General features: G+C 43.7%; 2 protein-coding genes across 7 annotated transcripts in view; one reads left to right on the top strand and one right to left on the bottom strand.

Annotated features, from left to right (window-relative positions):
* Positions 1–21,863, bottom strand: part of VPS13C (vacuolar protein sorting 13 homolog C) — a 270,747-nt gene extending 248,884 nt beyond the window's left edge. For all 6 annotated transcript variants that reach the window (XR_014473471.1, XM_083183522.1, XM_083183524.1 and 3 more), the window contains exons 1-3: positions 21,488–21,863; positions 7,392–7,435; positions 5,209–5,251 (exon numbers count right to left, since the gene is read on the bottom strand). Coding sequence is in view for 5 of the 6 variants with exons in the window: in XM_083183522.1 (XP_083039648.1) it covers positions 5,209–5,251; positions 7,392–7,435; positions 21,488–21,584 (184 nt within the window). In the remaining variant the exon portion in view is untranslated. The remainder of the gene's footprint in view (positions 1–5,208; positions 5,252–7,391; positions 7,436–21,487) is intronic.
* A 71-nt stretch (positions 21,864–21,934) lies between these two features.
* Positions 21,935–22,775, top strand: part of LOC146074883 (C2 calcium-dependent domain-containing protein 4C-like) — a 36,584-nt gene continuing 35,743 nt past the window's right edge. The window contains exon 1 of the mRNA XM_083183527.1: positions 21,935–21,994. Coding sequence (XP_083039653.1) covers positions 21,967–21,994 — 28 coding nt within the window. The 5' untranslated portion in view covers positions 21,935–21,966. The remainder of the gene's footprint in view (positions 21,995–22,775) is intronic.

Genomic DNA, 22,775 nt, shown 5'->3' with positions numbered 1-22,775 from the left:
GGAATTTTAAGGATTTTAACTGGGGCAGGGTGCTAAAATGAACATATAAGATATGGTAACTTGGACAAAAAGGTGTAATTTTAAGGAGGAAGAACCTGAACAGAAAACAAATGTGCCTAAGTTTTCCTGCATCATGCAAAACTGAATTATTTTATTGGCATTTAAAACTTTGGTACTCTTTACTTAGAAGGGCGCCCACGATTTTGATCGTGGGCATCGTTAGTAAAAAATCTCGGGCATCTCGGGCATTGAATGCACTAAAAAATCGGGTGCGATCAACCGACGAGATGCCCGAGATTTCCCATAGGGAACAATGTTAAATGTCTCAATTGACCCAATTTTCCTGTTCAATGCCTCAATTGACCATAGGAAACAATGTTAAATGGGCCACAGAGGCCAAATAGGCACCCTGAAGTGTATAATGGCCACCCGAATTGTTAACGCCACCCCACGATCAACGTCAACCCGATGCGTGGCGAGCGCAGCGAGCCCGCGAGGGTCGGCGGTACGCGTCCTACGACCTTTTCATACCCCCACTATCCACGTCGGCGTGGAGTTGAGAATAGAAAGTGTGGCGAGCGCAGCGAGCCTGAAGCGTGGCGAGCGCAGCGAGCCCCGCGAGGGTACGCGGACAGCTGTGAAGCCCGCGAGGGGACGCGGATACCTGTGAAGGTATCCGCGTCCCCTCGCCACGCTTCGGGCTCGGTGGCTCGCTGCGCTCGCCACACTTTCTATTCTCAACTCCACGCCGACGTGGATAGTGGGGGTATGAAAAGGTCGTAGGACACGTACCGCCGCCGCTCGCCACGCTTCGGGTTGACGTTGATCGTGGGGTGGCGTTAACAATTCGGGTGGCCATTATTCACTTCAGGGTGCCTATTTGGCCTCTGTGGCCCATTTAACATTGTTTCCTATGGAAAAATTGGGTCAATTGAGGCATTGAACAGGAAAATCGGGTCAATTGAGACATTTAACATTGTTCCCTATGGGAAATCTCGGGCATCTCGTCTGTCGCATCGCACCTGATTTTTTAGTGCATTCAATGCCCGAGATGGCCGAGATGGGCGCCCTTCTAAGTAAAGAGTACCAAAACTTTTCTTTGAATTAATTGGGATACAATGATACCATGGTTACAGGGGATAATATAGAATTAGCACTTCTAAAGGATTCTCAAAGCTTAAGCTCCTTTCTTTTTATTTTTCTAATCATGCCTCACAGGACAGTAATGCATAAACCATTGAGAAACACCAAATCGAAACACAAAAGAAAAAGCATCAATATAACCATGGTGAGCACGCAGTGTCCCTCCAATGGATTCAGACAGAGATTTAAACTTAAACATACAAAGTTTTCACATTTATCCACTGCAGAAAGCCCAAAGTTGCCCCTTCGGATAACAAGGCTAAAAGTTGAGCAGTCCAATCTGTATTCAATGTCAGGGTACGGCTGTCGAGCAAGCTCGACAGCTGTGCCCCTGTCCCGTTCTCTCTTTGCTCGACTTGAGCTCGGCGGTCGGGATTCAATGTCCCGGCCGCCGAGAAAGAGGCGTGGCCATGATTTGAGGGTGGAAATAGACGAGCTCCGGCTGGGAGCTTGCCTATTTCCAGCATTTCTTGGCAGAACGAGCCCTACAGCTTGTGATGTCGGGCTCGTTCTGCCGAGAACCCCTGTTCAATGCTGTCGGGGAAGACAGCATTGAATAGGGCCCCGCAGCCATCTCCCCCATCAGACGATGGCTGCGGGAGCACGACTAACATTGCATACCCCCAGTCTTCTTGCAGCATAAAAATAAAAAAGTCCTTATGAAAAGGACCCACTCTAGGAAAACCCTGCGCTGAGATTTATGATAGTGTTGATGCCCAGCACACTCTAAAAGGGTGTGGGCAAACACTATATCTGGGTCCGGATGTCCTCAACAGAAACATGAGTGTTGTGAGGGGTCCCCGCCAATAGATAACCCCGTCCCTTTCCATGGCTCCCAATCATCTAGCTGAAAACTGCTCCTTCAGCAGCTGAACTGATACAAGCAGAGCACATACACCTATGCAAAAAAAAATAGATAAAATTAAACTAAGCTACAAAATGAGGCACCTAAAGATGACTGGCACCATGGGGTTGCAGGCTGGGGGGGGGGGGGGGGGCAATACAGTCCAACTGAAATCTCATGATCCAGAGTCCTACCAGGTTGCTAAGAGAAATACAGGGGAATCCAGGGCAAAAATAAGGCGCCATCGCAATGATGCTAATTTTTGATACCAGAGTCCATAAAGATTGTTTACACCCAGTGGGATCATTGTCCTCCATAAAATCCAACTGTGTCCGAACAACTCTCCTTTTGATCACAAACAACTCTAATAAGAAGGTGCGTTGTGCTGTATATTATATTGCACAAATCAGATATGAAAAAGAACAGTAAAAAGAAAGCACAGTATGTTGTGTTATGAGTCATTGGTAATTCATTCAAGTCTACGCAGCATTTTTGTACATACAATATATGGATGCTCAGGATTCTGGTGACCAAAATCCCGACAGGGGGCTCCATAAAGGCATCTAACCCTCCCTTGTAGTTGCCTAACCCTAAAAGCTCCCCACCTCTGCAGCCTGACCCTAAACCTCATCACTAGTGCCTAACCCAAAGCCCCCTTCACACAGCCTAAACCTAACCTCCCACTATCCCCCTCCCCTGCAGCCGAACCTTAAATCTCTCCCCACACCCTCTCGCAGCCTAATCCTAAACCCCCACTAGAGTCTAAACCTAACCCCCTGGCCACCGCTACTTTTCCCCACATACTCACCAATTGTGATTTTAGCATCGGCTTCTGAAGGCAGTCAGGATGCCAGCTGCAGCATACTGACTGCACCCCGACTGTAAATCCATAAAATCAGACTAACAGGTATTCTGATGGAAAACTATAGCTAAACTGCAAGTGACTACTACCTGAAAATGTAATTAAAAGTCTATGATAAAGTTTCATAACTTCTTTTTCTTTTAACAATTTTGCATTTTATTTGGTTCCATTATTTAAACAAATATAATAAATTAATGTCTACCTGGCACCACAATATACCTTCACAATAAATGTATGTAATAGGCTAGGGATGTCAGCGGTTAGACATGGTTGCTAATTATTTTTATCACTATGCAAACATACATAATATAAGATTATTTATGTCAGGGCTGGCTAAAATGGTCTTTTCCAGACCACCTCGCTGGTACACATGTGCAGTCTTTACCGTCACATTTTCAAACATGTGCTGCATTCATTCCTAATATACACATTCTAAAGATTCACTGTTCTGGAAAACAGGAACTGTTGTTAGATCAAGGACCAGTATGGCTACCCCTGGTCTATGTGGAGGCAACCAGATCCATAACCGTCAAAAAAAATAAAAAATAAAAATCCAGCTCCTTAATAGTTAACAAGAGAATCCTGCAATGACTTCTCCCAAATGCTGACATCTGATTAAAAGATCAAACTATGATATGCAAAGCTTGCGTAGATGAACATCTGTGTGTGACTTTGATATTTGCCTAATAAAAGGTTCACTGATTGTATGTACTTAATGTGCACAATCCAGAAAGAAAAGGCTATAGCCATGGTAACTAAGCATCATTTTTGGCGTGTGGGGAAAGGCTCTTAGTCAAAGAGAAGCCTGAAATTTCTAGTAGGAAATTTTTACAGCTATTAAAACAATCAAATTAGGAAATCAGTAGCCATAGCAATAAAAGATGTAATATATGATTGTGTGCACTTCTCTGAATAGTACTGTTGCATGTTTTAATTATCTTCAGTCTAAAAATTTTTTATTAAATGTTTTTTTCAATTTATCATATCAAAGCCTACTACTTTGATGTTTTACTGCTTTCTAATATTAGCAATACAATCTTTTACGTCTTTCAGATCACAAGTGCAGGGTCGGTCCAGGACTTTGAAACGGTTCAGTCCTGGTGCGACCCTGCATGTGCGGTCTGTTCAGATCACCTCTGCAAACCGGCTCGCTGACGTCATGTGTGTGTGTGGGGGGCAGAGCGTCATTGGGGGAGGAAGCAGCGCTTACAGCTGGCTCTGCCTCCATAGTCTGAACGGGAAAAACGGGTCGCTCGACCCTTTTAAACCATTCACACTGCACAGCAACGAACTGGTAAAACTCTGCTTCTCACCCGGTTTGGATTGCCATGTTGCTACCGGTTAGCTGTAACCGCAGGGACTGCAATATAACTCTTGGTGTCCGGAACACTGATAACGACCCCCCCAACACTGCATGTGGATTTTTATTACATTGCGTATTGAATGTATTTTTTTATTATTAGAAATAAACAGATAATTAATATTTTCCATGCAATATAATAGGGGAAGGGCAGATGGGATGGCGCAGCATTGTGCGTCATGCTTACAGCCCATGAGTCCCTCAAAGCCTTGGGTCCCCTCAACTGGTCCGGGACCGGTACAAGTGTCCCCCTTGACCTCCCCCTGTCGCCTGCCCTGTGTAACCGGTAACCCCTTTCACATCGCACTAATTACTGGGTCGAACCGGCAAGACATCGGCTTGTACCCGGTAATTAGGTGCAATGTGAAAGAGGGATTTGTAATACCTAGCAATGTTTTACAGTATTATTATAACAAACATGATTACTTTTTTTTTCATTAGAATGTTAATGCAAATGTTGGTTTCAACAAAAAAAAAAAAATTTTAACCTGTTTTTTTTTTTTTTTTTTTCAAACTCTGGTTTCTATACTGTTCCTCCTTTCCCTTCTCTGCTACAAACTATACAGATTAAGAACTTTTCATCTTTCTAGGTACATTTTTTGATGTAGGAAATGCACAAATTTAGTAGTGCAGGGCTCATGTTGCAGAAGGTATGGTAAGCAAGTGATCATTACAGTACTGTGACACTCATTAGGGATCTTATATGAATACTGAATTGGACACAAAATTTACACGAAAGCCCATTAAGCTGTCAGCAGTTATCCCATCATTGATCGAATGTAATGAACATGTTTGCAAATTATCAATAATTTTTTAAAATTGGACAAACGCTTTTGGAATATGAAGCTTGATAATTAGCTTCTTTATAATACAATGGAAAGTAAGCAGTTTGTACTAAAAATATGGCAGCAAACATAACATACAAAAGTGAAATGAACACACATTTTCATGTAGCGAAAAGCCACTATTCTCACACAGAACATGTTACACTGTACGTACCAATCTGCCCAGCTTTTACTTTAAAGGGTACATCAAGTTCACTCTAATAGGAAAAAGCAAACAAGGATGTCAGTCGTGCAAACATAACCAAATATGAATGTTACATATAATCAATAATGCATAACAAATTGATAAATACAAATGTGTGGTGAATTATTGATTTTCCAATATAGAAGACTCCTTCACCTTCTTTTTTCTTTCATCAAATCTGTCAGCATGTGTCATAGTGTTGCAACGAATAGAACTGAAGTGTAATTGTGCGTCTGTATGTTTGCAGACATATATATTACAGTACATATTGTATATGCTGGCAAGCAGCTACATAGACTTATGCTGCAGGTACGCTTAAAAAGGAAACACAGCAGGGAATTTGCACAATTAACACCTCTTATGCCCTGGTAAGCTATGGACAAATTTTTATCATTTTCAATAGCAACACCAACAGACTCATAGGAGGCATAATGCTATAGCAGAAACATAATGAGGAATTTCATCATGTTATATGTAGTGCTTAAACTACTAAAAAAATGCATTGATATTGCAGTAAATACTTTATTCTATGTGTTATTTGAACAGAACAACAATCACAGATTGAGCACAGCAGTTGGGAGGAAAGGTGAGTACACACGGACAAGGTTACACAAATTACCCTATGGGCAATATCGATGCGCAACCCCGCTTAAGTAAATATATCGCTTAGTAAAAAAAGAGTTGCCAGGCAAGGACATTTTGACTAGATGGCTGTCTAGTCAAAATCTTTGGTGTTCATTGCTGAGGGTGATATCCACTAGGCAATCTGCAAGTAAATACCAACCCAGTATGTTAATTCCAGTATAGTCAAAATCGCCCATAGTCATATTCGCTTAGTCAAAATCGCTGGTGCACCTAGGCAAAATCACTTAAGTCACAATCGCTCACTAGAAAAAATCTAGTGGCGGCTCCAGAGGGGGGGTTTGCAGCACAGTTCAAGATATAAATAGAGGAATTGCATCAACTGGCATTCCAAACTGACTAATTGACAGTTGCTGTGGTTCCCCTATTGAATTTTGAATTGTGCTGCAACACCATCTCTGGAGCTGCCACTGGTAACTATTACCCCTTTTACACCACTGCAAAAACCCAGGTCAGCGGGGGGTGTAAATGGGTAAAGCAGTGTCCCTTTACACGGGACTTCTACCCAGTTCCTGACCTGGGTAGAACACGGCTAGGACCGCAGGTTGAACAGGTTGGACATCCATTCAACTCCTCCACTGCCGTAGCGGCGGCAGTGGAGGAGTTGAATGGATGCCTGTGTGTGGCATCCAGTCACCTCCCGGACGCCGGCTGGGGGGGTGCACATGGGCTGGGGGCAGCCTAGCAGCTTACCTTGGTGCTGGGTGGCCCCGAGCACAGCGATCAGCAGTCCCGGCGGGGATGACTGCGTCCCGGCGCTTGGAGATGATGTCATCTCCAAGCGCCGCCTCCATCTACACTGCGGGGGTAGGCAACCCAGTGTAAACGGGGTAAATCCCGGATCCGACCTGGCTTGGGTCCTTGTTCCAAATGCCGGTTCAGATCCGGGATTTTTGGTGTAAAAGGGGTATGAGGTTGTAGTACCACAAGTGTCAAGCAAGTCACGACATGCTCACACTTATAAAACTACAAGCACTCCCACAACTGACAATGGCCACCAATGCATGCTGGAATTGGAACATACAAACATCAGAAAAACTTGCCATCATTTACAAGTTTAACACTACAGGAAATATTTGTTTCCAATTCCAAATGTTCACAATTACACAAAGAAAAAGGAGAAAACTACAGGACCAGCTGTTAGTAAGGCTACAACAGCTGAATAAAGGGGGGGGGGGGGGATTTACAAAGGTAGACAATAAAAGCACTTGCATTTGAGTGACCAGAGCCTGGGAAAATTGATTTAATTCACATACTGACCATTCTTGATAAATTAAATTATAAACTCCTTTACGGAGGAGTACCTGTAAGTCTCCTAATTTTGATTCGGGAGGCAAAGGTCGATATTCAATTACTCCCGATAAATGTTCCAGGGTAATTGTATTGCAGCAAGGCTATTCAATTAGCCCCGATAAGCCAGCATGTGACACAGATTACCTGTGTTCTTGTTGTAAGTTTCACCAAGTAGTTTCATTCCAGAAAAAAAAAAACATTAAGATTTATCTACTCACCAAAGCATTTTCTCGTATTCTTAAGTTCTCCAGTGAAACATTTCCTTAAGGCGAAAAAAATATATAAATATTCAGAGTTATAGAACAATTATGTAGCTTTCACATCACACTTTTAAAACGGTATATTGCCGTTTTTTTGCCTTTTAAAACGTTTAAGGCTGCAGTGTGAAAGTGTCATAGTTGAAATACCATTTAAAGTTAACTGGTATTTCAACACGTTTAAAAAGCAAGTTTTAAAGCCAATTCAGAGCCGTTTTTTGTGCTGTCTGAATGGCACTGAAATGGTATTTAGTAAAAAATAAAGGTTAGAGCACTGTGATAGGCTGTCCCTTGTCTTGTGTCCCTTCCCTGAACCAGGAAATAAGCTGTGGGTAGAAACGTGTTCAGAGGTTAAACGGCTTGACTGGTGATGTGAATTGTACTTAAACTGTATTTTTAAATGGTAATCTGCTGCAATATGAACACTAGACCCGTTTAAAATACCATTTAAAATTACAGTTTTTCAAAACGTTTCAAAATGTTTTATGTGATGTGAAAGCTGGAGCAAGAACATAATAAAAACAAACCTGGTACTAGATCTAAGTTTCCAAATATTTAAAACCTTGAGAAACATGGTTTAAAAATCACTAGGACACATCTTTGCAAAATATAGAGCCAGGGGGACAGAAAAACGCTGTGACGTATAAATACAACTTTGTGCTATTCTGCACTTATTAGGTTATTAGATAATCTTTGTTTGCACCTCTATGCAATGCAGGTGATAACTAGCAAGGTTTCCTGTCTCGAAAACCCATGTACTGTGAGGATCTGTTAGAATTTAGCATTATACTAAAAGAAAGCCCTTTATACCCCTTTCACATCGCACTTTTAAAACGGTATATTGCCGTTTTTTTTCCATTTTAAAACGTTTAAGGCTGCAACGTGAAAGTGCTAGAGTTGATTTACCGGTTAAAGTTAACCGGAATTTCAACACGGTTAAAAAGCAGAGTCCTACACGTTTTAAAGCCGTTTTTTTGGCAGTTTGAACAGCTCTATTTCAATGGCTTGAAACGTGTCCCTTGGGGGTTAAACGGGTTGAATGTTTGAATGGTATTAAATGATTTTTAAAACGGTTTTCACCTGCAATGTGAAAGGTCTCAAGGCTCAGACCGTTTTAAAGTCCCATTTAAGAATACCGTGTCATTACCCATTTCTGCAATGTGAAAGCAGTATAAGATTCATGGTATGTATGATAATATTATCAGGTCCAGTCGAAACAGCTGTTGGGATCACTGTTTATGTTTGTCACAATTCTGTACCTTTAATACAATTTTCATCAATCCTGAGTGCTTGCTCGTTTCTACTTTACCATGGTGGGGAGGCAAGTGCTCATATATGAACATTGCTATGGACCCTACACCTTGCACACTTTAAGTGAGTGCCATCTTGTTTTATAGATATTTATATAGGTAGTGCGGCATAACTGATAGATAGATATCACGTGCAGCCGCAGCAGTACACAGCGTGCACGCTACTCACCCGTCCATGTCCGCCGCCAGCTGTCATGAGTCCGTCTGGATTCAGGTGGCAGGCAGGAGACGACAGGGGTAGCGGGCGACAAGGACTGCATGGGGGGCCAGGTCGCATGGCACAGATACGGGCATGTTCTGGGCGGCGCTGGGAGGCTGGCACCGCCATCTCAAGTATGGGCAAAACGGCTATTAGGCCAGGCCAGAGGGTTTCCTGTTTCTCTGCCCTGTCAGCCACCCTCTAGTTATATAGGGGATCTGCCTAGGCTGAATCAGGGTCAGTGTAAAAAGTCTTCTGAGCTGTGCTGTTAGTTTGGGAAGACTCCTGGCTATTCTTCTGCTTGTCCTCAGCTCAGCCTGTCCGTTGTTCCATTACAAGACTCCAATTCCCATTGCAGTTCTCAGCCTAACCCGGTCTGTTCTTCCCGGTCCAGTCCGACAGATACCCTCCGGATTCCGTCACAGTACCTTCCAGCTCCAGCAATACACAGTCTTCACAGTTATTTTATTATTGGATTCAATTGTTTTCTTAGTCATTCCCATTCTTCTAACAGGATACATATCTTCATCCTTCATCATCATCAAGCCATCCTCATTCTTCTTACAGTACATAATCATCATCTTCAGTCTTAAACCCTTAAGCAAGGACTTACTACTTTATTTAATTTTGACCATTGACTTTACCCTCAAAGAAGTATTTGAGACCCGCCTGTTTGTTTTCCATTTATTAAAAGGTCTTTCATTAAACATGCTCCTTTTAACCAATCAGTTCCTAGTCTGTCTGCAGTTCCTGAGCACCGCACAGCTATTAAATCCTAGTTTCACGGCGCCAGTATGGCACCGTGCGTCTGAGTCCCCTTGCGGGGCGGGCTCGCCACGCTATTTAAAATCAACTCCATGCCAACATGGATAGTGGGGGTATGAACTATCCATGTTGGCATGGAGTTAAGTTACTTTTTTTAACATAGTTTGTGGCGAGCGTAGAACCCGGAAGTAGCACGGCGCCATGAAACTACACAAGTACCAATCCTTCTCTTGTGATTCATTCTATCTATCTATCTATCTAGAGAGGAGAGAATTCATTCTATCTATCTATCTATCTAGAGAGGAGAGATTGTTTTTAAAAAGTTACTATTTACCTCACTAGTGCCACTTTCAGATTGCAAATGCCAGGTGGCACTCTGGATTTGGACATGGTCCGTCCCAGGAGCCACCTGGCATTTTCTCTCCACTGCAGCTCACAGCAACCCGGCTTATTTCCGTGTTGCTGATGTCATCCAGGGGCGGGCGTGGCGGCGCATCAGGTGAGGGCAGGAGAGGAGGCACCACTAAAGCAACACTGCTGCCTCCTCCATAGAAGTGAACAAGACCCTGGTCATTCGACCCGGGTTACCTGTTCACACGGACCAGCAACTCGGGTTATTTGCGTGGTATGAAAGGGGTATTGTCATTATTTTTAGATCTCTCACACACACACACACACACACACACACACACACTTTCTTGGAAAATAAAGCAAAGAACCAGTGCTCATGTTTTTTAAAAACTCACATGGAGTCCATGAAAAGTCCAGGCAACAGTGGCAACCTGGACTTTTCTTGGACTCTATTTGAGTACAGCAAAAATTGTAAGTGACATTGCACTGGCAACTCCTAAGTTTCAGGAGTCTCCTTTTATACCCAGTGGTTCCTAAGATCAGCTGAACTAAAGCCCAACTCTGATTGATCAACACAGAATCACATGATCAAGCCAAGATGACTGTGCCCAGTACTGGGAGAGGCTGTACTCCCAGCAACCAAACGCTACCCACGGATGAACTCAGCACTCCACTTCGGATGACCTCGACCTGCAATGCAGGATCGTGACACACATCAGTTGCTTCATTGATCAGTTAGCCTCATCAATCAACCACTAGGCCACAAGTAATGTTCACATTTAAAAATATGACATTTTCTAATATGACAGAAAAAGCAGGACCTGGAGAGCATCTTTACAAGCAACATCCCCCTAGATAAATTTGACTGCTCACCCAGTTATAAACCTTATGTTCCAATTATAAGATTCCAAGGCAAGGTAGTTGGTAAGTTCTGTAGACGCTGGTCATATTTGTTTGGACCTACACCATATAAACAGGGTCTGTTCACCTTTCTATATCTCTCTGGGGAAGCAGCTTGTGTAACCCAAATAAAATAGGCATAGTACATTCTGAGGGAGCAGATGGATGATATCTGTAAGTAGGGACCCACACATTTCCTAACTGTGACTAGTGTGCTAAGTCTCCATTTGTTTTGGCAGCCTCTCAGATGTTAAACACTGTACAGTAACATCACTTGCAGCGGCGTAACTATAGCACTGCAGCCCCCGCCACCGCGGGGGGTGCTGTGCATGTGGGGGCGCCGGTGCTATAGATAACCCCCCCCAATCCCCCGCAGACAGTCACTTACCTATCGCGCTGGTCCCGGCGGCTCGGTTCTTCTGCTGAGGACCACCACAAAATGGCCGCCCCCATATAGCACACAGTTCTCTGAAACTGTCTGCTGTATGGGGGCGGCCATTTTGTGGTGGTCCTCAGCAGAAGAACGGAGCCGCCGGGACCAACGTGAAAGGTAAGGCTGTGGGGGATTGGGGGGGGGGGGTGTTTGCATAGTCGGCAGGGCAGGGGGTAGGGGTGCTTGTCGGGGCGGCGGCGAGGGGGGCGCCCCCCCCCCTAATGGCGGGGGGGCGCCCAAAACGTAGCTACGCCACTGATCACTTGACAACATTTGGTACAATTAAAAATAAGAACAGCCGAACACTTTATATGCCTAGGCAGCCCATACTCAACCTTGACATGTAATTTACAATACTGTAAGTCTTAAACAATTAGAGGGAATATTTGTTTCTGCCATTCCCATAACATTTACTCATTCATTTTGTACTGCCTGAGGTAAAGCTCCTGACTAACTGCATGTCAGTAAACTATGTAATGTACCAACAATAATAATTAACAGAAGTGCATTAACACTTCAAGTCACAATTGCTATGAAGCAAATCATAAAAATAATAACACACACACACGTTTCTTACTATTTTTAACTATGACTGTAGTAACACCACACCTTAGCTTAAGCTTAAATCATCATACAAGTTCAGTATTTAGTGGTTTATTTATTATAGAAGTACCAGTATGTACAGTATTTAGGAACATATAATGCAGGGTATACACAAGATAAAACTCTTCTAGGGGGTTCTCTTTTTAGTTGGTTTGTTGTCACCGGTGGACATCTGTACTAGTCTCATGTGAGACGCAGAGCCATAAGGTTCTTATATTTTAAACAAACAGCAACTACTAATTTATGTTTTGCCTCTACAACATACAGTTGAAGCCAGACTGGCTGTTGCCATGATGCCGATGCACAATCGCATGTTGAACCTGTGTACTTGTGAGCGCACATGCCCCACTGAAAATGAGTTGTGGGTGCAATAAATCATGGCCATAACCAGCATCTTAAGTAAGGGTTTCCACAAACATGCCCAAAGCATATTTCCATTTTTGAATATAATTAGTAGGGATGAGTGCCGGGGCTTAAGATTTGGATTGGTCACCGAGATTTGGATTTATTGAACGATGGTGAAAAGCTTTGGATTTTTTTTTTTTTTAAATGGTAAAAAAAAACTAACTGCACAAATCACGTAATTTATGTGTTTTTTTTTTTGGTCCCTAGAGTAATATTAACCTCAATAACATTAATTTCCAGCCCTTTCCAGACAATTTTGACCACTTTACACCTCACAATATTTTTTTTAGGGCAAAAGGTTGCACCGAGATAGCTGAATAACTATGCTAAGCCACACAAGTCTGTGGCCCAACACGTGGTTCATCTAGGAGTGGCACTGCAGCGGCAGTGAGGATGGCAGTTTGAAAAACTAGGCCCCAAAAATACTGGCTTGATCGTGTTAACGGTGTGCAGCCTAGGAGCAGTGGGCGTTTCGTGCAGCACTGACTTGTTCTGCAAGTGTGTATCTGTTTTTATCAGTTCAATACCCAGCCGGCTAAAAATAATTTTGCCCCAAAAAAGCACATAATGGCAAAAGAAGTGCAAGATGGAATTGCCACTGTGCCCTCCCACGATCAAAGAAGCAATTATCCCCAAAAAATAGTGCATCATTCATATAACGAAAAGCGATCCATATAATAATCTCATTGCTCAACTGTGTGATTATCACACGCATGATCCGGGCGGCAGCTGAAGCAGGCAGGCAGGGCACACTGTGGAAGAGGTGGGAACTGCACCGGAAGCTGAGGGATAGCAAGATTAATCCGGGCGAATTGGCTATGGAGAGCAGAACTATGCAGCCTGGGGGCCGCAAGTGCTAGGAGGGTGGCACGGTCAATGAGAGATACAATAACGGGTAGCAATAGTTGCTTGACAAATATTTCCCAATGCGCCTAATTTCATTGTAAAAGACTGTCCCAGAGAGAACACAGGACATGTAGATTATGAGATTCTGGTTTTTGGTGACTACTCTAGGCTCATGGCTTCACACACCAGAAATAAGTGCTAATTCAGAGAAAAACATTAAGCGAGGTGCTAAAATAAGTATTCATCCTTCATTTGTGGTTAGCAAAAGGCAAACCTTACAATAGTTTATTTTTGACATCTCAGCGGGAACATCTGGATCATGGCGTTAACTAATTATAGCAGTTTCAATCGTGCACAATTGACATTTTATGCTTTGCTCTTGATGATGGATCCAAATGAAGCTGCAAGCATTATTCCGTTTGGATGTTCTGCTATAAGAACTTCGGAGTCTATTCAAATTGGGCAGTATGGAAATGGTTTAAAATCTGGTTCTATGAGAATTGGAAAAGATTTCATCCTTTTCACCAAGAAGGGAGATTCGATTATGTGTCTTTTTAGGTCACGCACCTTTCACGAAGAAGGAATTGATGAGAGATAAAACAGGAGAGGACAGGAGGACACCCATCAACCTTCTAATATCACCCAAACAAACTGCTATCAACACACAACAGTGAGCTAAGGACTTCACCACCTTCAACACATTCTGAATGCACAGTCTGGACAGCCCTCACCGAGCTCCCTGTATGCAGGTCTCTAAGACCTATGCTCATAGCCAGTACTTTCTGTTAACCCTAATACAGGTACACCACCGATTTTCCGGCATCATTGGTTCCAGTGCCATGCCGAATTATCGATTTTGCTGGAGTATCGAAGGATTTCTAGTTTTTACTAATTTTGCACCTTCAGTACATTTCTAAAGCAATACATAGTCAAATATATGCTACAGCATAATATTAATGAATGAATAAACACAGTAGTGTATGCAAAACTGTTTATTACAGTGTACTACGTGCTGTATAAGCAAAACAGGTATCAGGTATATTTTGAACAAACATTAACAGTAAGTGCAGTATGAATGATTGCTGGGACCTTGGATGCCATATCAGCCCCACTGCTGCCTGCTGTGTCATCTGCGGGATCCTTGGAAGCTGTACCCAGTGGCAATTGTTTATGCTGTGTCTTCCGCCCATGTGCGGTACTTGCTGGGACCTTGGATGCCATATCAGCCCCACTGCTGCCTGCTGTGTCACCTGCGGGATCCTTGGAATCTGTACCCAGTGGCACTTGTTTATGCTGTGTCTTCCGCCCATGTGCGGTACTTGCTGGGACCTTGGATGCCATATCAGCCCCACTGCTGCCTGCTGTGTCACCTGCGGGATCCTTGGAAGCTGTACCCAGTGGCACTTGTTTATGCTGTGTCTTCCGCCCATGTGCGGTACTTGCTGGGACCTTGGATGCCATATCAGCCCCACTGCTGCCTGCTGTGTCACCTGCGGGATCCTTGGAAGCTGTACCCAGTGGCACTTGTTTATGCTGTGTCTTCCGCCCATGTGCGGTACTTGCTGGGACCTTGGATGCCATATCGGCCCCACTGCTGCCTGCTGTGTCACCTGCGGGATCCTTGGAAGCTGTACCCAGTGGCACTTGTTTATGCTGTGTGTTCCGCCCATGTGCGGTACTTGCTGGGACCTTGGATGCCATATCAGCCCCACTGTTGCCTGCTGTGTCACCTGCGGGATCCTTGGAAGCTGTACCCAGTGGCACTTGCTCATGCTGTGTGTTCCGCCGATGTGCGGTACTTGCTTTGACCTCAGACACCATGATGCTTCCTGTGTCCCCTGCAGTGTCCACGGAAGCTGTACTCACTGACACTTGCGCCTATTGCGTGTTACGCCCATGCGCAGAAAGTGTTCCGGATTAAGAGAGTTCATCAACCTCTTTTAATCTAGACAATTTACAATTTTGCTTTGTCCGGATTAAAAGAGGTCCCTAAACTCCTTTAATCCGGACAAATCAAAATTGTCCGGATTAAAAGAGGTTCCGGACCAAAGGTTGCCGGAAAATCGGTGGTGTACCTGTATCACTAGTAATTAAAGATAAGGATTTTTTTTTTAAATTTAATTTGTTTTTAATGTGGCTTGTATAATGCTGCTTGGATGCAGAATAATTACACACGCAACTTGTGGTGTATGCTATTGGGGTGCAGTATACAGGAAAAATAAAACATCAAAATGTATTTTTATATTGTACTTTTTTTTTTTTTTATGGCCGGCCCTTAGATAACACTGTGTGGGCCGTGGAGGCAGAATAATCACACACTGAACTTGTTCTGCTTCTTCTGACAGTATATGGTGTATAGTCTGCACAGCACAAGTTCACAACACCCCTCTGCACACTAATGTAATTGTAATGATGACTGAGTTAAATACCCCAGAGCCAAACCCCTCTGCGGTCTGCATGCACTGCACAAAACACCCCTATGCACACTAATGACTGAGGGATTGATGAGGACAAGTTCAGGTTATGTTAAACATCCCAGTGCCAAACACCTCTGCAGTCTGACACTGCATGCACTGCGGCACACAACACCCATCTGCCTGACTCTGCACAGATAGCACCCCTCTGCAGTCTCCACAACACCCCCAGTTAAACTTTCAAACACCCCAGTGCACAGCCCCAGAAGCCTGCCACCGCCATGAACAGCAGACTGTGCGCAGCAGGAAGCATGACTGTGAAATGGCACCGAATGGCCGGTGATAAAAACCAGACAGACAATTTATCACTTCACCGAGCTTAATAAATCTGCCCCATAGTCAGTGTTCAGATTACCAGCATGTAACCCTCACTGTAAAAAAGGTAACCAGATAGCTGATAGACAATATCTAGGTAGGCACCAGCAATAGTTGAGCGAGGGGATGCGGTACACTGGGAGGCCACACGCTCAGGTTAATATGGACACTCATGTCGACATTTTCGGTGTCGACCTTGTGTATGTCAACCTGCTATACCACACCCGCTCTGAAATGGGTCATTTTTCCAGAAGCCAAAAAGAATTCTAAAATAAAATCCCACAGTTCCAGGCAGTTGGAGAACCAAGTGAACGAATCCCAACTACAGTCATGTAATGGGTACTGATCTTTCCTCTCCAATAAATCCCTGTCAAAAATCTAGTCTCTCTTGCCACTGGAGTACTCATCGCATTCATAGCAAGTTTTCTGCATCATCTGTCAGCTGTGCCAGGTCAGAAAAGCCCATATCGTGTTCATCGTACTGCCAATGGTCCTCAGCCAATTCTAGGCCACCCCAGGTCTGGATGCTACCATGACTGAACAGCCAATCACAGATAAGTGTCACATTCATTATCTGTCAAGTCCAGGACCTTTTAGAGGTATTCCCGCATCCTCAGATCAGACATTATCTGCCAAGTTTAGGCGCCATCATTCACAGATCAAGCCATCATTCAGCATATATTTATGTTATTCCATTATTCTGGATCAAGTTTCGTTTAAAACCCTTGGTCCCACGGCCCAGAAGCTGTTCTGTCTAAAGCATAGTCCAGCTGCAAGTTTGGGCCCTTTTGGAGTTACCGAGTAGGCATCCAACAGTGGGTACTACTAGCAGAGGGCCGGGTCTGCTGGTCAGATGCAGCAAAATCAAAACCTCCTTGCGGGGGTCTCTGTGGAAGTTAGACCCCACGCCATTGCTTAGGAGTTTTGTTGCCAAATTGTAAAGAATTGCAAATGCATCGCTATCCATTCTCAAATACATATGCAATTCCCGAATCATCAAATTGTGAGTACTGTAGGTCTGAGGCTTCCACTGATTTGCAACTTTAATATGCTGGAAGTGGGCATCGCTAACATTACAGACCCTCCTCAAAAACACCTGAGCATGCCTGTGTTTTGTACATCACACCAAGGAAACAGCAGGTTTCCACCCCCAAATGCTGGCTTCCTGTCAGTCAAGTTCCAGCCACATTGGTTTTGCAACATATTCAATCACTAATGATCCTCATGCATACACAATGGGGGGTATTCTGGTTCACTCGCAAATTTACTCTCTAATGGATAAAATCATGTGCACTGTAGGTGGGGCTAATGTAAGATGTGAAGAGAGAGTTTTAGATTTGGGTGGGGTTTGTACTTCAAACTGCTATCTATATTGCAGTGTAAAAATAAAGCAATCAGTATTTACCCTACACAGAAACTAAATAACACCAAAATCTAATGGGCCCCATACATCAGCAATCACAATTTATGGATTTCCAGATACAGGGATTTTTTGGCCAGATAAATGGATTCTACAATCTATCTGACTTTGCCCACACATTACAGATTTAATTCAGTGATCGGCAGATTTTTCCATCTTAAGATTGCATCTTCATATCTGGAAATTGTCCAATCGATTGTCATTTCAGCTGTTCATAATGTAAATAGATGGAGAAGACGAATTGGGAATGCCCACACATATAAAAAAGATCTGCAGATAATACCAGATTATTAAACATGTTTAAAAACCTGATTAAGCAATCGATTGGCGATTTTGATTGGGATTGCCAAAAGGGGGAGCCCACACATCTAAAATCAATTGTGGCAATCATCTCCATATCTGAAAATTGTCACAATTAATTGCTGATATATGGGGCCCTTTACTCTGCACATGTTACATCAGCCACACCTGCAGCGCACATGGTTTTATTCATTAAAGAGTGAATTTGCCTTTTGAGAGTGAACCAGAATAATCCCCAATGTGTATGGTACACATGCACTATCGTTGATCTATCAATTTGCAAATTCTCTAACGGTCCATCCGGAATTAGCCACATTAGCCCCGCTATTCAATTACTTGATTTTGTCATGGGTTATTCAATGAGCCCAGATAAGCAGGCATGTGACGCAGGTTATAGGGGATTTGGATTCACATGGCTTTGGTGGCCAAGCAAAATCCATAAAATCAGAGAAAATACACAGGATTCACTGAAACTGTGTTTTCTTGAGAAAATGAGGGGGGGGGGGGGGGATTTCTAGGCATACAAGATACAGGTTTCTAGGCATACAAATTGGATAGCCCCCGGAAAAGAAGAAAATCGTGAAAAACATCACTCGTGTTTCTTCAGGTCAAACTGAATACCACCCTTAGTTTAAGTAAACATTTGCTTACACATTTGTGATTACATCCTTATGGAACATTTGTTACATAGAACCAACGACTTTGACTGAAGATCAACTAGGCTCACCTAGTCTGCCCTAAAAATAACCACATGCGGTTTCTATTTTTTTTGGGGGGGGGGGGGGAGCAATTAACCTACCGTGGATTGTGGGAGGAAACCAAAAAACCCTAATGAAACCCGTGCATCGAAAGAAAGACACTGGAATATACTGAAATAGTTTTTATTGACAATTGTATTAATAACTTTTTTAACTCTGCTATATACAAAGATTTTAACATGTGTGAGAGCAATCATTATTTAGATCATATTTTCTTGTTTACATTTTATAGGAACAGTCCTAACATAACATACAAGGACTAGGTGGAACAAATTGACAGGAAGCTTAGTTTCACAGTTAATTACACCTTAAGGTAAACTATGTATTTTAGTTCCATATTTTATTTCCAAGTTAAGAAAAGTGTCACACCCTAAAAGTCAAACAAATGATTATTCTCAGTTATGTGGAAAAGTGTATAGTATAGAGACAGGTTTTACAATGCATGTGAACAAATGGCATGTTACACAGTGCCTGCTGGTAGTGCAGCAAATTAAATGCACATAGATTCAATATGTTATTAGGCACGATCATAACACAGGGTATTGCAAACCAATATAGCTATCTTGTCTACTTTATAGACCTCCCTTTCACAAGATGCAGAAAACCAGGTATTAAATAAAGATGTGGGAATGGCTTTATGGCTTCCTTTGATTAGTATGCGGATGAAACTGCATACTTTGGGGGACATTTATTAAGATAAGAGTTGTATTTCACATGGGATGTTGCTATGGGCAACCAATAAGTATTTATTTAGCATCTTCTAGACAGTAATAGATCATATCTGATTGGTTGCCTATAGCAACAATCCATGTGAAATAAAACTCATCTTAGTAAATTCCCCCTTTCATCTAAATCTGAGATAAATTGCCAGCCAATCGGCTTCTGCCTTACATTGTACAGGCAGCGTTCGAAAAATGATAGGAGCAATTTGGTTGGTACATTATCTGTCATAATTTTGTATCTCTAACCCCCCCTAAAAAAATTATATTCGTACATTTCCTTAAAAATGTTTGTTCTTTCTTTCATTATATCAGATAACAGCAGAGCTGTAGCTTACGATGGGCCTGATTCAGACCTGATTGCTGCTGTGCAAAGCTGCAGAGGACTGCAAGCCAGGACTGACACCCAGAAGGAGTGAAAACCCACCCCATGCAAATCTGCGATTAACTTGCGAATGAATCACCGATCGCATTCGATCTTGGAATCCATACGCAACTCTCTCACTTTCTAATGACTTTCCAAGTCTGTACAAATCTTCAACAACTGTGCAACAGAATCAGACTGAGCAAGGCCAGAGCCGATGTTACAGACCCTCCTTGAAAACGATTAATCATGCCCTGGGTTTTCCCCTCACACTCTCAGAAAAAGGCCGGTCACCACCTCCAAACAGAGACTTCAGGTGAGGGGACTGCGATAAGATGCTTCTTTTTGACACCATTGGCCTCGCGCATTCCCATTATGATCTGTATGCTATGGAACAGCTATATTTATTAACCTTGTATTCTATGTACTGCAATGTTTTGTACTTTCTGTTGCTTTGTATATAGGATTTCAATAATAAGGGTATGAATAATAATAATATAAACAAATGCCTATCCAAACAGAACAAAGGTGCATACAAACTATATAATATAGTCCACAGAAGATATTGTAGATTTATATATTTAAATAAGCAAAATTAAATGGAAAGTGAATGCCTTCAGTTGTTCTTTAAATCACTCAGTGTGTATCTGCAATCTGTGATGGTCTGAGGCAAAGGAATAATCACCCAGATCATCAGCACGATTGTTAACCATTTAGATGTGTACCCAGCCATACCTGTGCACATTATTTATATAGGGTCTCATTTAATAGTAAGTTACAAATAGCATATTTTGCTTAGGATCTCATAAATACCAACATAAACTCTCTTGGTATTTAAAATTACTTACCTCTGACGAGGACCGGCAATGCCTGGAAGACTTTGCGAGGTTCCCATTGGCAGCCAAGAAATCCATAGTGTTCATTCTAGCACCCTGCCTCTTCCAAAACATGTGCAGTTCCCCTTCCCCATCTAGGGTGTCCCTCTTTGCTATGGCCTTTCTAGCACAGGTCTTTTCTGCATATCCATGTTGAAACACAGACCATACAGTACAGTAGAAGCACCGCAGCAGACAGCGGCACCCCAGGCCGGGAAGAGGAACTGCACAGGTTTTGAAAGAGGCAGGGGGCTAGAATGAACACTACATATTTCTGTTGCCAACAAAAATATGGTATAAATGGTACTAGGGCAAAGCCAGGCAAGCTAAGCTGACCACTGCTTGCTAAAACGCTTGCATAGTCCATTGCGCAACTGTCAGCAAGCACAGTAATAAAACAAAATTGAGTATAGACGAATAAGTAAAATGGCTCAGTATCCAACATATGTAGTTATTCAGTGATTTACAGGAGCAATCATGTATGACCCTGTAGAAGTATACGGTTCTCCCCTTTAAGGCATTATGCACTCAACTCAGAAAATGCATGAGCCACAGCAGAGTATCATGGTTTATTTTGGCTATGGGCCCTACTTGTCCACAAATAACGGATTAGGTATTCCTGACTTAGTAGAAACAGAAAGTTACATAATTAGTTAAAAAGTTACATAACCAGTGAATTCAAATAGCAACAACTTCTATACACATAATTCTAACAGTAAGCAGCTGCAAGTCAGCACATTGGTAACCTTACAGTACTCCTTTATTTTAACTAATTATAGGGTGGTTTAAAATAATACTATACTGGCCATAGAATGTCTCATAATAATAACAATAAAAAAGGTGTGTCCAAAATACAATGGCAATAACGGTTTCCAAAGAAATCCAAACACAATGTAATTGATGGCAATGTAAGCAGTGAGATCTGGCTAGCCTCCATTGGCCTATATAACTTGCTGTCATCAACAGCTACAACACTGAAGGCAAGAACATGGCATGATGATGGGCACATTTGACTCTTACCCCCCCAGATGCCCAGTTTCAACTGGGACCTGTCCAGGTTCTCCACGTAATCCCCCAGGAACCTGTTCAGGAGATCTGCTACCACAGACTCCAGCATGTTGCTGGCCGCTAAGCAGGAAGTGTCGCTGGCTGGGAGGAATCGGGCGGGCTACGGGGCCGTGTAGGGTCAACGTTGTGCCCTTAGCGCCGTACACCTGCGCGCACCTTGTGCTTGTTACATGCCATTACTGGCTACGGGGCGCCTGTCTGCTGCCCGGAGCGGCGTGCCTGTGTTGTGTTGCAGGTCAGCTCGCTGCTGTCAGTCAGTGTGAGCGGCGCTGGGCATGCGGGCGCTGCGAGCAGCAGCTAGGTTCCCAATACTGCCTGTTTGTGTCACGGGGCTGGTCACGTGGTGTGCACAGAGTGAGAGCGGGCATGTGATAGGCCGGCTTATCTGGTGCTGCTAGTTTTTCTGTCGGGTCACGGATGGGCACTGCCGGATGACGGACGATAGAGCTGCTCCAGAGCGTGAGGGTCACTCAGCAGCTTTCTTGGCTGCTGTTTAGTGCGTCTTGTGCAATACAGCCCTGTGGTTTTGCTTGGCAGGTTGCATTAATCCATGCTTGCCTACCTGACCCTCGCCATGAGGGAGAAAATGTTCTGTTCCTGGGCTTCCCTAGCAGTATATGATTACCATCACCTGTGGTGAAACACCTTTCTTATCAATTACCTAGCTCCCCACAGGTGATGGCAATCATACATTACCAGGGAAGTCCAGGAGCAGAGCATTTTCTCCCTCATGGAGAGGATCAGGTAGGCACAGGGCCGGCGCCACCACAAGGCAGCTCTAGGCATTTGCCTAGGGTGCCGGCCACTGGAGGGCGGCAGTTCGCCCCTCGCATGGAGGTGAGCATAGGTGCTGGAGCGGGCAGGGGTGTCCGTGCCGTGGGGGTACCTGCGGCGTTTTGTATAAAGCTGGTGGCGGCGGGGTCCCTGCAGTGAATAGGAAATAACTAGCGCTATGCGGCGGTGCGGGAAGTGCTGCTGGGTTTGAAAACACTTGCCTCACGCTGAGTGGCTGAGATTCAGCCAATCAGCTTGTGGCCAGTGTTTTCAAAATCCGAAGCGCTTCCCACGCCGCCGCATAGCCCGGCGGATAGCGCTAGTTATTTCTTAATCACTGCAGGGCCGCTGCCAGCTTTATACACAGTGCCGCAGGTACCCCTGCAGCATGGACGGACACCCCTGCGCGCTCCTGTCAGACGCCGGCACGGACCCCCCTGCACGCTCCCCAGATGGAGCAGCAGGT

This window comes from Crinia signifera, chromosome 4 (assembly GCF_055691185.1).
Source record: "Crinia signifera chromosome 4, ASM5569118v1, whole genome shotgun sequence".
Taxonomy (NCBI): domain Eukaryota; kingdom Metazoa; phylum Chordata; class Amphibia; order Anura; family Myobatrachidae; genus Crinia; species Crinia signifera.
The sequence above is the reverse complement of the archived record's forward strand: the minus strand, read 5'-3'. Positions and strand labels throughout refer to the sequence as shown.